We start from the raw sequence: 14311 nt of genomic DNA on the forward strand, positions 1-14311 counted from the left end.
TGCTCAGATTACCACCCATTTTAAAAAATCCGGTGTATTTTCCATTGGTGGGCCTCACCTAACGCTTATTTTGACCCTTTTGACTGATTTTCCTCGATTTTTCTCTGTAAAAAGTTCTCCTAACTTCAATTCACATTTCCTTCACCAAATTCTACCAAATTTCACTATAATTGGGGTAAATAGGTAGATTTGGGAATTAGTGTTCATGAAATCAAATCAAATTGGGACTGAAATTGGGGCTTTGAATTCAAATCGAATTGGGGTTGAAATTGAAAGTTGCGCCAACTGCAATTCATTCTTGCTGGCGCTTAGCTCCTGCAATTAGCTTCTTTGTGTGGGTTGTTGTTACGGTTGGAGAGGGGATGCGAGTTGTTGCGCGGTTGTTTGCGGCTACAGATGAAATGGGGTCGGAGGTGGGTATTTGCTGGGTTGAGAGGGTCGGTGCTATAGAGTTGTTGGTGTGTTGAGTTGTTGTACGTAATGGGTTAAATCAATGAAGGAAGCAGCACGAAGATAAAATTACGAGCGAATGAAGTGAGCGTTGGATCTCATCAATAGCACAGAGGTAAAGGTCAACTTCATGGCGGTCGCCGAAGAAAATCATCTTATCACAAGCTTCCTCGGAAACAGTGCAATCTCATCGGAGAATGATCTTCTCTGCCGTCTCAACCACCTTCTCTTCTCCGGAGCCGCCATGTTAAGCTTTTCGTAGTCAGGGAAGTTAGTCAGGTGTAAAATCCCCCGGATTTTTAAAATAGGTGGTAATCTGAGGAATTATTTAATTTAAGGGCTGATAATTTTTTTAAAAAAAATAAAAAAATTAAACGAGTGGATAGTTAAAAAATGGTTACTTTTTTGGTGGTAATTAAAAAAATTTCCTATATTTTTTTTCCGTATAGATTATCATATATTTAAGGTCAAATTTTGGTCAAATTTGACATTCACATCAGAGAAGCACAAATAAGGTGAACCAAACAAAGCCTCACTATCCTACCTTCAATCATAGTGATTTAAGAAACCTAAAATATCATAACTCTCCGCAATCTTAAAAAAAAAAAAAAAAAAAAAAAAAAAAAAAAAAAAACTAATCCAAATGTTAAAGAATGCAGGTTAACATTTGAGAAAAACAAAGGTTTTTTTGTCAATAAGCCCATTACTTAGCAGTTAAAATGTTTGTGAAGGAGACATAGGGCCATATATATAAGTTCTTCCAAAATGACTACAATATTCATTTATAATTATTCAAACTAACACGGTTTTTACCCCTTCCTATGTAAGAATATGCATGGTACAAAAACCATTATACACCGAGGATGAGCACATCTTAGGGAAAGTATAAACAAAACAAGAGGGGTTGAATGGAGCGTTGACCACACTAGTCACTTCCTCCCATTAGACAGCAAAAGTTTGATTAGAGTTTAAACAGGGGAAAGGGCAGCTACATAAGACCCATTTGAATATTTCAACGCCTTCAAACATGTGGAATGTAAGCCAGAATTTACCACAGCTGCTGAAATACCAAATGCATAGGCAGTATCTTGTGAATCTCCAGTTGTCTCATCAGTGTTACTGTTGGATTTTTGGCTGACGGCTTCAAGAGCAGCATTCAATCCCATGGTGTTAGGGTCTGTCACAAAGCTGCATGAAACCAGAGAAAGAGTCATTCAATACGTCAATATCTAGTTTGCAACATCATCTACCAAACCCCACCCCCCAAAACGTAAAAGACAGATGAGCACATACCATGCCTCAAAACTTCTCCCCTCAGAACCCATCACGGCACATAGGGAAGAAACTATCCAAGGAGGAAGATATGCATCCTTTACTTCAATGCTGTAGCAGATACCAGTCTTTAAAGCAAATGATTCCCCATCTTTTGCCAATGATCCTTTTGACTGCAAAGCATCAACTCTCCTGATCTCCTTGCACCTGATCTGCAAAATAAAATTTACATGCTGAACAAACACAAAAACCAGGCAATTGAATTGATTTAGAGGTACAGACCATTTAGATTGACCACTACCACTTTAATATCAAAGATATAAACTAGAACCATCTTTGATTCCGTTTTAATGTGGTGCTTAGCATTCAGACATCTTACTGCGCATGATTAACGAATAATACCTCAGAAAATCCCTAATTGTTCATTATAAAGGGGAACTTAGTTCAAGTATTGCGTAAGGAAAACTGTCAGTTTCAGCATTTGTTGATGAATTTTCCATGAAAGATGTAAGTCAAATTTATTTACCGAATAATTTGAATAGAATAGGAGCAAAATAGCACGATCAACAATTTTTAATGTGGTGCTTAGCATTCAGACATCTTACTGCGCATGTTTAACGAATAATACCTCAGAAAATCCCTAATTGTTCATTATAAAGGGGAACTTAGTTCAAGTATTGCGTAAGGAAAACTGTCAGTTTCAGCATTTGTTGATGAATTTTCCGTGAAAGATGTAAGTCAAATTTATTTACCGAATAATTTGAATAGAATAGGAGCAAAATAGCACGATCAACAATTTTTAATCGATATATACATCTTGCTGCATTTTGACAAATATACGCCAGGTGATTAAGAATGCAAAAATAATTCACCTGTGGGGAAGATAGAGCAGCATTAAGAAAAGGAATAGGAGAACACAGCACAGGTACATCCATATTGCTCAAAGTTGTCAACAAAGACCTGTAGAAACAAACAGCCCAAATGAAATGCTGACAGAAATCTCAATTCTAAGTATCCAACAGCCAAACTCCAGGCTTATGTACCTATAATTTAATAGAAAATCATATAAGCCATGAACACTTTCATTTCCGTTGAATGCTAACAAAGATTTTGGGCTGTTGTCCACGTCAGGCATAGAACCAAAACGTTTAGCCTGCACAGGTTGATTTCAATAACCAAAAAAAAAAAGAAATAGAAACAGAATTAGTATATCCACAAGAAATTAAGATGAACTGTAGTCACTACTCAGTACTCACTAGTCAGTCACAAAAACTATTTTACTTTTGTTTTCTGATTTTGTTTTTATTTACTATACCCTAACAAATAACTTTCCTGCTATTTCTGGTTGATATGAGAATAACCTATGAAAAAGAGATGCTTGACTTGCAAATTAAAGCTCAGATTGGAACCTGTCCTAAATTATGCTTCTCAATTTCAGAGAGCTCCACCAAGTCTTCTCTACTTATCTGCTCCACTTCAGAGCAACACAAAGGCATAGTGAAACTGATATCCTGGTGACATAAGGAAGAAAATGTTAGCATGGGTAATTCCAAGAAGCCCATATAGTCACAACTCATAAGACTAAAGGAGGCATAAAAGCAAGGTTGAAACTTCACAAATAATAATTACCTAAGATAAATTCACAATTGATTGTTAGGACATAGATATACAGAATGCACAAATGAATATTGAAAGTGTCTATCTGGCCCCATGTTTGTGGGTTATATGTAAATTATAATATGATTTTATAGGTAACAAAAGCTATTTAGGAATACGTTTAAAATTCCTACAATTAAAATGTAACAAGAGGTGTCGTGGAAGTTCTACCAATCAAGCCCCCAGGTAAAAAAATCACCTCTAACATAAAAATCAGGTTGAAAAAAGGAAAATCAACTTTATGGACCCTAAGGGCCTGTTCCGATTGACTGAACTCAGCTAAACTGAACTGAACTGAGCTGAGCTGAACTGAAGTTATTAATTAGTGATTTTTAACTACGGATTAGTGATCTTTGATTATTTATTGATTATTTATTGATTATTTATTACTATACATATGTGTATATACAAATGTGCATATTAAAATATTTACGAAAAATATACTATATAATTATAATTATAAAATGTATGGAAAATATATTATAAAATGTATGGAAAATATATTAAAAACTTGAAACCTCTAAACATTTTAAACACATATACTATTTATTATTATTATTTATTGATGATTATTATTATTTATTGATTATTATTATTAGTATTATTATTTCAATTATTATTGTTATTATTATTATTATTATTGTTATTATTATTATTATTATTATTATTATTATTATTATTATTATTATTATTATTATTGTTTTTGTTGTTGTTGTCGTTGTAATAAGAGCTTAAAAGAATGAAATTTGGCTTTATATCATTAGCAATATCATTAGACATAAATTAAAAGCTAAGCTGAACTGAACTGAACTGAATTGAATTTCAACGGAACAGAACAGGCCCTAAATGAACTTTCCCATATAAAAAGATGGTTTTAGCCATCTTTGTGGTGCCAAAATGAGATCTTTATTTGTAGCCGCTCAATTCACTTAGCTAACCCATGGCTCAAGCTTTTTTATGTGTTGTTTACTTTGGCGTGCCTCCTTCTCATGATGCAGCTCACTGTGGTTGGGCTTGCACCCTAGGCACCCATTTCTCTTGTGCTTTCTTCTTTCTCTCAACTGGTTTACTCACACCACAGTCATGACCAGCTTTGGTACAACGCTTACAGTAGATTGGCTCCCACTCATACACAAACTTCTGATTTATAGTTCTTCCATTAGATCCCTCGATCACAATGTTATGTTTAAGATTCTGCAGATTTTAGCACCTTTCTTCATTACGCATAATTCATTCTAAAATATTAAAAGCAGTCAAGAAAGCCATCCTTTAAATGTGATTCCCTTCAATCTTTGTAGGTTATGTTTAGACCGGACCTAAACTGGCGAGAATAAATCCAAATACTCCCTCCATCCCCCATCAAACTTCCAATTTCTCAAAAATGATAAATAACATTTTGTTTTCAAATTCAAGCTTCTTACTTTCTTACCACACACACACACAAACACACACAAAATTTAAAAATTTCTACTGACATTTAAACAACAAGATCTCACTACAACTTCTCTTTCAAATACTTGTGCCCAACACAGATAGGGAGTTTAATAAGTAACAAAGGGATTAATAGCTAATTAAATCAGCATCCCACTATCAAATTAGATTAAGTTCAGAAGAAAGGTAAGGTTTAAACTTGAATTCAGAATTAAAAATCCATTCAGCTGAATCAATAATTAAGAAACTTCTAATAAATAGAAATTTGAAATGTTGAACAAATCTAGCAATGAATATTTCATAATCTTCACATGTTAACTGAAGATACCATTAATCCTTTTTTCAAATGAAGTGCGCTATTCATATGTAAAGGCTCAAGGTGCACTATTCAATCTAAAAGCTAAAGAATCTCTCTCTCTCTCTCCAACTGAATTATTATGCTATCTTCTAAAGTGTCCCTCCTCCTAATATTGATGGATAGCCACATTTCATAATTTATCTTTAATCTCACTTTGGCTTTGATGTTCACCCTGAAGATAGTTTTAATTATACAAAGGGATGTTGAACCGTTATTCATTAGGAAGCAATAGAAATATAGCATACCAATGCTACCCAACTTTTAAAAAACTACAAATACTCCATTTGTTTTTTTAAGTGAAACGTTTCTCCCATGCATTTAAGCCACAATGCAAAACCTTAACTAATAATATTTTTAATTATCAATACGTTGAAATTATAACAATTGAATATTAATAAACTATTCATTGAGATGATTCCAACAAGTACCCGCAAGACTATTTTTTTCTTATGTATATATCATTAACATAAATCAAAGTGGATTTGGTAAATAGTACAAAAGGTCAAATATGTTCAAAAAAAATACATTAAAAAAAAAACACAAAGGGAGTGATAAATTGAAAGAGACATGGAGAGCTTGCAAGACAAAGACAAATGATAAACATCTTTATGTATTTCAATTGGAAAAAAGTAAGACAATAGTTGGAAGAATATCCATATTACAAGATTTACAACTTACATGCTCCTTCAATAAAGATCTTAAACCTCTTGTTGATTTGGAAATAAATGCATTGCATGTGCGTTTGACCTTCCCTGTGCCTTCAACAGCAGTGAAGATCACCACAAACTGTGATGTACAAACTGGTAAAAGATATAAAAATCTAAGGATTAGAGTATACCAAATCATAACAGTAACAAAGTGAATATGGGAAGACACAAGATTCTCAACAGAGAAAACACACCCAAACTAATAAAGCCAAATTGCCAATATGCCAAAATATCTTGTTGGTATTTAGCAACCATTGTAAACTATGTCATGTCTATCAATTTAGCCATATCCAATATCTAACCAGGGGTTGATCAAAAATATCTACAACGGGAATCAGGTTTCAATAGATTAGCTTTTGATTGTGCCATTAGATTTTAGAGATATGAACTAATATGCTTCCTTTGTTTTTTGTTTTTTTTTTTTTTTTTGGGGGGGGGGGGGGGGGGGGGAGGGGGGAGATACTCTTTAGTAACATCAAACTTTTTATTTTTCTCTTTGTTGAATTGCAAAAAAATCCATTATCTTTGGTAACATTGTATTATTGATTACTAAAGAAAACAATTATTTTCAATTAAAATCATTAACCATGGTTAGATTTTTTTTATTTATATTTAATTATTAAGCTATTTTAGAAATAACTAAAATTATAAAAAAAAAAATTTAAAACCCCAGTCATCCGTTCCCTGGACTAGACCCCCCTCCCCCGCACGGCATTCCCCCGGCCATCTGCCCACCGGCAACCTCCCCCTCCCTCACCCCGAATCTCTGCCCCAAATCATAGATAGGCTTGTGTGCACTGAAAACGGGTGGAGGCAAAGCAGACAAGCAACTTTAAAATACTTTTATTTTTTGCACATAGGATACAAAATCTACTTCAATTTATGAACTAATTAAGACTTTTACGGTTTTACCCAACCATAAACTGACTACTTCACTTGAACTTTAATTAATAATTCCCTCTACACAAACTATTTGTCAACTTTAGAGCTAGTAACACACAAAAATAAGATGCAAATTGATCGCGGCAACCAAGCCCCAAGTTTCGAGCCCTTTTTTAATGCAGATATCACAGGAAAACAAAAAACAAAACAATGCAAATTGAATCATAGTTACCCTAACAAGTATATTCGGAAAAATACAAAGGTTTGCAGTTTTATCTTGTGACAAAGTTCCATTTGTGAAATAGAGTTCAATAAATTCTCTTTTTTTTTTTTTTTTTTTTTTTTTTATTTCTGCGTGTAAACCAAACCAGCAAACCCCCACCCTAGACACCAATCCTTTCCATCCTCTACTACTTCTCTTCTAAAGCCTTGTTTGGCTGCAACTCATGCAGCCCATTTTCCTAATCTATGGAAAAGTGCGAGATTGAATTTTGGTAAAACATGAATCAACTTTACAAAAAATTCTTCCGAGTGCCGCCTGAGATCTAATAAGACAGCAATGTCTTCACTCCAGAGTCAAGGTAAACTTCTAGAAAATTTGGATCTGTATAGCATAATATCTTGCTATACATGTAGCAGCTTGAGACATAAGTCTCTAAAGGTATAAAATTGTACTTAGAAATCTTACAACATCATTCTTTATGTTCCAGAATAAAATTGCACGGCTCATATTACCATATTTGTATCATTGTAGAACTGAAATGAGAAAGGGAAATGCAAGAGTAGAATTCTAACCATAAAATATATTGCACCCACTCTTCCGTAGCATGTAGTAAAGACTTCTAAAGGAATCCTCCCAAGCTAATTGGCGTTTCTCCAAAAAGTCCATTTCAGCTGCAAATAAAGTGACATAATCCATACCAGAGAAAAATCATAGATAAACTGAGATAAGATTGTTCTCAACCTCATGTAAAACGGAGAGGGGATATTAAAGATATTTGGTAGCCACAAAGACTTCACTGCTCAGCGAATTTGGGCACATTTACCTCCTCCTGAAGATGAGCTCAATACTGATATTACAAAAGCTGGCAATGAGGACTGGGGGTATATCCATGATTGAAAATTATAAGAATCCCCAGATGCTGGAGTGTTTAAAGCAGACCCAATACTTTCATTGGCAGAGTTGCCAGATAAAGAGAAAGAGGATATTCCATTATAAGTGCCACCCATAAACAACCTGTGAAACCTGAAATTGCAATACATGAGACAACAAACTCAGGTATCAAGGGTGAAAGAGTAAAGTTCCTCTTCCATAGTATGAATGTATAATGTATATTAGTTTACCAACAAGTAAACCATCTTCACCAGTATTAATACACAAATAATGGCAAAGGAAATCAGATTTTCTTACCTGTCCACAGGTGAAGAGGATACTATACGCATGGTGGTTTTCAGGGTAAAATCAAGAGGAACTTTTACTCCAGGAATTTGTATTTCTGAACAATAATTTCCCATAGATGTAGACTTTACATCCCCAGACTTTCCAGCTGAACTTGATGGAGAACAAGAGCCAGAAGTCTCATGAGCAGCGAGTCCTTTCAGTGCTTTATCCTAAAAATATAAGAGTTATTAACAATATATAAATATCACACAAGAATATTGTAGTAGCCAAAGAAACCATAGCAATACCACATCAACTGTGCCCTGCTCTGTAAATCTGTCACTACCAAGTGAGAGCTCAGCTACGCTACGAAACTTATTTTGAGTGCCTTTTTCACCAGTTTCACACTGTCGTAAAACACAGCCAGTGGCCTTGGCAACTGATACTTTAGAGCTGCTGTAATACCAAGGGTAAAATAGAACAAATTAGCAAATCTTTTCAATATATAACTTTGTTTCCTATACAGAACTGAACCCCCACCCCCGAAATACAAAACCTCTAGAATCAGAAAAATTATACCCATTAAGCTCTTGCTGATTCTTGGGTGTCAAACGTGAAGAAAAAGAACTCTTAAACCCACTTTTTTCCTGAACAACTTGATTTTCCTGCATGCAAGAGATCGAGATACAGACAAAAGTGAGCATTATTACTTACATTGAAATCAGGCATCCAGAATAATAATTAGTCCTTATATTCATTCAAACTATACAAACAGTACAGAAAATACCTTAAAATTTGATTTTCCAGAAAGCAAGCTGATCCTGCTGTTTGGTTTTCTAGCAGGATATACTTCATCAAGACGCTTGTCTATGTATTTTGTATTTTTTGGGCCTTGTGACTTGTTAGAACCAGAATCCACGACATCTGCATTTCTGGGATAAAGTATTGGTTTTAGTATTAAAACATTAGAACCAAAAATTCTAAAAAATAGGTCAAAATTTAAAGGCAGAAGAGAGCCTATAACAAATGAAAACTAAACACGCAAGTAGAAGGCAGGAATGAAATATACTCTGAAGGTGCAGCAGATTCACGGACAAGCTCCACTGCTATTCTTCTCTTTAATTGCTCACCCTGCAGTACCGAGACAAATGCATGAATCAATAAACCTAAAATTAGTGCAATAAATGCTTACACATTTCCAAATTAAGAAGCTTTCCATCAACTTTCTCTTAGCTTACAAGTTACGAATAAGACATATCAGTAAACTGCAAGAGAATTCTTTGTTATACAGATTACAGACACAATACTAAAATTTCCTATACCTTTTCAGCAAACCAGTGGAGTGACAGTAACCTAATCCGTAATAGAAGTTTTCATAGATGAAAACAATAAAAAGCACATTATACGCAACAATAATCTTTGAATGTATATAACACGATCCAGTAAAGAGTTTGACTAATTCACTAACACATTTGTTATCTAAATCTAAAGCTGAATTTTTCTTACTCCGCTAAACCCACACAAATTTTCACTTGACTAAGTTAAACACTGTCAACTTCATTCGTGTTCAATACCAAATATGTTACTAAATTCAGCTTTTATCCTCCTTCTACCTATTGATTGTTAATTCCAACCCACGGCACATTTTATAAGTAATCATATCATTAACGGCGAAAATAATATATAAATGGAAAACCAACCCTACTACTAAAACTTGATATTCAGAAATTTTATGTTAATAAAATGAATCAAATATTACAACACTTTAAGCAAACTTATGACATAGCACTCGCCTTTATAACCCGATCAACATTGATACTACATCATTTAGAAGCATTCCACCCTCAATACGTTCAAGTACATAGCATCAACACATAGTACAGATTCCAAAGATAAAGTTGAGTTGAAATTAACCAAAGCAACAGCAGAAAAACTTACTCTTAATTCGGACGGTGTCTTTCTCTTAAGAGCAGGACCAGCATTCATGGGACCCCCACAAAACCGTGCCGAATCGGAAGGTAAAGAACCCGGGGCAGCAGCAACTTTGGCAACTTTGGCCATGCTATGAATCTAAGATCACAGCCAGCCCTACTGCTACACTGCAATTCACAATCATTCAAACTTCAATCAAATCAAACCAAATCAATTCACAAGAAAATTAAAAATCGAAGAACAGAAAAGGATAAGAAATTGAATAGAAACTGGTTAATAGTAGTACCTGATTAAATGATTAAATTAGGCGAAAAATTAGGGTTAGGAGAAAGATGGAGAAGAGAAGGGTGAAATTAGGGAAGAATCCGCCCCAAACGAGGGATTTAGGGCGAATCTGGGTAAGAATGAAAAGTGGGGAGGAGAGAGAAAAAGAGGAGGGAAGATGAAGAAGGTGAAAAATTGAAATGGAAAAAAAAAAGGGGGGGAAGATGAAGATGAAGATTCTTCAGAGGAAGTGTTTATTTGAAGTGCATTTTCATTTCCCTCCCGCCTGCTTTTGGTTTGGGGGTTTTTGCTCACTTGGGCTTGTTCTATATCATGGCCTCGAATGTTTGATCCGAGCATGTATAAAGTTTTTTTTTTTTTTTTTTTTTGAAAAATCGTAATCCATTAAATTAACTCAATGAGTCCATCAAAGGCTCAAAGCATAGGGTGAAATGTCTCACAAGGAAAATGATTTACCCATACTTGTTCTACATCAAAGGGGACCAATGTAGCAAGGTGATGGGTTACAAAATTATCATCCCTTTTAACCTGAGTCAATACACTAAATCAAAATAACAATAAAGTGAACAAATATATTCAAGGATGCCATCAAGTTCTGATAAATAAATCAATGTATTTATGAGACGCATGATCAACGAAGCATTGTCATTTTCAAAAATAATTTTCTTGTACTTAAACCTGCAAACTAGCCTCACAGCCATTGTTAGTGCCTTCCCTTCGGCAACAATAGGATCCCAATAAGCTTTGATCCTCCTCATGGCTGCAAATAGAATAGTCCTTGTCTCCCTGAAGCATCTCTTGCTACTACACCAAGACCCACCCAACCAGTTTCGTCAATCAAGCGTCACAATTGACTTTTACCACTTCACTCGGAGGGGCTACCTACTTCTTTGGACTCTTGCACCCCCATCATGCTAGCACTCCCATAAATTTTCACAGCGTATAAGATCAAGTCTCCAACAAGTTTTCTAGTATGCTCTACAACGGTATAGTGTGAGACTTCACTCTTTTAAACACCTTGTCATTTCTTCTATTTCATATTTTCCATAAAAAGGATGGCACCTTGTAGATACCTAAAAATGTCTCCCTTAAACCAAACCAGATGATGAACAATCTTTCACTGCCATTATTAGTCGGGTCAAGTATTTAATCTCGGGAGTGCTTTAAATCCATATTCAGTCAAATACATTCAACAAGTCAGTCAACAGACCAATCTAAGTATTTAGTCAAAGCATAGTCCAACCCTCATGGCCTCATTTGATCATAAATCTTTTTAATTCACTTCATTTTATTTATTAATTAAGCCTGATTAATAAACATTATAATCCTAAACCTGAAATAGATCTGGAACAACCAAATTATCACGTGCTTAATGTTAAACAAAAAAGATAAAAATGAATTTAGACAGAATTCGAGACAAGGCATATGATGTGTCACGGCGGAAATTTCGCGCCACGGTAGACTCTATTGTGTCACGACAAATTGTACCGTGTCATAACAATTTGTGCCGTGACATGGTAATTTCTAAGGTTTGTTTTTCCGTAGCGCTTCAATTCTAGGGTTCCGGACCTTACCCCCCTCATTTCCTCTATACATACGAGGCTGATTTCTCAATTTCGGGGCACCAAATAATTCGATCTTTCTCTTTTATGCTCTAACTTAAATACTAACCTCTCTTATTCTTTCACAATACACCCCTTAAGCTCTCTCCAGAGTCTGTACTTTACCTGAGGTTCTAAACTTAAACCGAGGCGTGAAAGGTAAAACTGTTTGAGTGTTTGGCCCCAAATTAACTCTACTTTAATTTAACTTAATTTCCATTATTGTTTATTATTTCCTTGAAACTACTAACAAATTTATTGTTTTATAGTTGCAAGCAAAAGCCATCAAAGTAACGAATCAGGTTCCTTTTGTTCCTTTTATATTTCTAACGATTTTTATTATGTTTTTTCCCATATTAATCGTTGTTTTTATGGTTAAATTGCTTCAAATGTTGATGTTGATATAATAATATTTGTTTATCATCATATTGCATGTTAAAGGAATATGTAATTGAATACAACGCCTAATAAGATAATTCGGACGACCGGTTAGGATCCTTTTTAATCTTGTTGTTAATTTAATTGATCACGATACTTAGAATTATATGTTTCATTAACATTTAACCAATTCATCCTAATTTAGCTTGGAGCACATTGAATATTTGTTTGTATGCTTTTGAGATCGCAGGAAATACTTTTCGCTATAAAAATCGAGTAGAGGTCAATACGGGCGAATTTGACTCCATGACTCACTTCGTACCATCATCCCCGATCCTCCTTTCTTCGTTTCGAACTATATGGAGTTAGTAATCTCATGGGTTTGAATGGGATGTAACCTTCTTGGGTAATCATTGTTGCCTATCGTTGTCCCTTTTTGTGGTTGCCTTTTAATGATTCGTGAACGGTATACAAGTTCCTTAAAAACTTGATGGCAGCCTCCTACTTTGCATTTTCCTTAATCGTGTCCCTAATTGTACGTCAATTCCCACTTCCAATGAGTACCAAGCACATTAGGCACGCTTCGAATGATGCCTACACACCTATGTGGCAACTAGATGCATAACGATCCTTCCAAGTAACAACAAGATCTGCAAAAGACATCCCATAACTAATTACGAGATGCTCACATCCCACTTCTCTTCATATGTCTTTGATAGCTGAACATTCAAACTTTCAAAGAGCGTGTGATGCAGAGTTTCAGCCTTATCAAGACACCAAAGGCAGCTATTAAAATCGGACATATGCCTAGCCTATAGATAAACTCGCACGGGTAGTGTTCCAACGCAAGCTCTCATCATAAAGTATCTGATTTTTTGGTAGGTGTTTCATGCTCCAAATAATCACCCAAGCTTTATGAAAGCCATCAAGGTTACAAGATTTTCCCGACAAATTAAAAGCGATTTTCACATAGTACCTCCCATCTTTGGAGGAGGCCCAAATTAATTCGTCTCCAAGAGAAAGGTGGCTTAAAGGAATGGAAAGAATGCATTTGACGTCCCTTTCACATAAATTATCCACAATAAAATCAGCCCTCCAATCTTTGTTGCTATCCTTAATGGGGTCTTTAACCCTTTTAACATTCGACACCCGATTAGAAACAAAATGGTTTCCCTGCTCTTCAGCCACCCATTGGTCCTCCCAAACCTTAATGCGACAGCCGTTTCCAGCTTGCCAAATGAGACCTTCCTTTAATAAAGCCTTTGACGCCTACATGCCAGTCCAAAACTAGTTACCCGCAAGACCTAAAGTTGAGCCTAAAAACTCAGACGTAGGGTAATATTTAGCAGTCATCACCCGTCCTAACATCGAGGTTGGATTTATCAAGAATCTCTACGATTGCTTTCCAAGGAGGGATGTGTTGGAAACCCCCATATCATGAAACCCCATCCCCCCTAAACATTTTGGAGCACACAAAACATCCCAATTAATTTAGTGGACCCTTCTCTTTTGACCCGAATGTCTCCACCAGAATTGCGTCGTCATAGACCTAATATCATCAATAACACTCGTTAGGATCTTGTACACACCTATCAAGTATGTTAGAATGACTTGAATCACCGATTTGATGAGACTTTCTTTCCCGGCCTTAGAAAGAAGCTTTTCCTTCCAACCTTGCATCTTTTTCCACAGCTTGTCCTTGAGAGAATTAAAAATAACCTATTTTGACCTCCCTATGATGGTAAGGATGCCTAAATATTTTTCATGCTTCTCCATCTTCTTCATGCTTAACAACTCGATCAACTCCTCTTGCTTCAAAACACACACGCCTTTGCTAAAATAGACCCCTGATTGGTAATAATTAATTTTCTATCCGAAATCTGCTTCATATTGGTTAAGAAACGATTTTTTCACCTTTTTTACACATTTACTTTAGGAGAGACAATGATTAATTAAAATTTAATTTTTAGTTAACTGA

The 14311-nt window shown here is 35.2% G+C and overlaps 1 protein-coding gene across 4 annotated transcripts; it reads right to left on the reverse strand.

Moving 5' to 3' along the window:
* Positions 1-1063: 1063 nt before the first annotated feature.
* Positions 1064-10233, reverse strand: LOC145584149 (uncharacterized). Of its 4 annotated transcripts, none has more exons than XM_081641071.1 (14): positions 10076-10233; positions 9207-9268; positions 8925-9069; positions 8717-8802; positions 8446-8590; positions 8168-8367; positions 7803-8002; positions 7552-7650; positions 5846-5967; positions 3132-3233; positions 2766-2875; positions 2595-2682; positions 1744-1934; positions 1064-1638 (listed from the first exon to the last, which is right to left on the reverse strand). In XM_081641071.1, the coding sequence occupies exons 1-14, from the start codon at positions 10196-10198 to the stop codon at positions 1419-1421; spliced, it is 1893 nt and encodes a 630-aa protein (XP_081497197.1). In that variant the 5' UTR covers positions 10199-10233; the 3' UTR covers positions 1064-1418. The 4 variants fall into 4 exon arrangements, with proteins under 4 accessions (XP_081497197.1, XP_081497193.1, XP_081497188.1 ...); XM_081641067.1 differs by having other exon boundaries at positions 1065-1638; positions 7806-8002; positions 8446-8593; XM_081641062.1 differs by having other exon boundaries at positions 1066-1638; positions 8446-8593.
* Positions 10234-14311: the final 4078 nt, after the last annotated feature.

The sequence above is a fragment of the Chenopodium album genome, chromosome 2 (genome assembly GCF_948465745.1).
Source record: "Chenopodium album chromosome 2, dcCheAlbu1.1, whole genome shotgun sequence".
Taxonomy (NCBI): Eukaryota; Viridiplantae; Streptophyta; class Magnoliopsida; order Caryophyllales; family Amaranthaceae; genus Chenopodium; species Chenopodium album.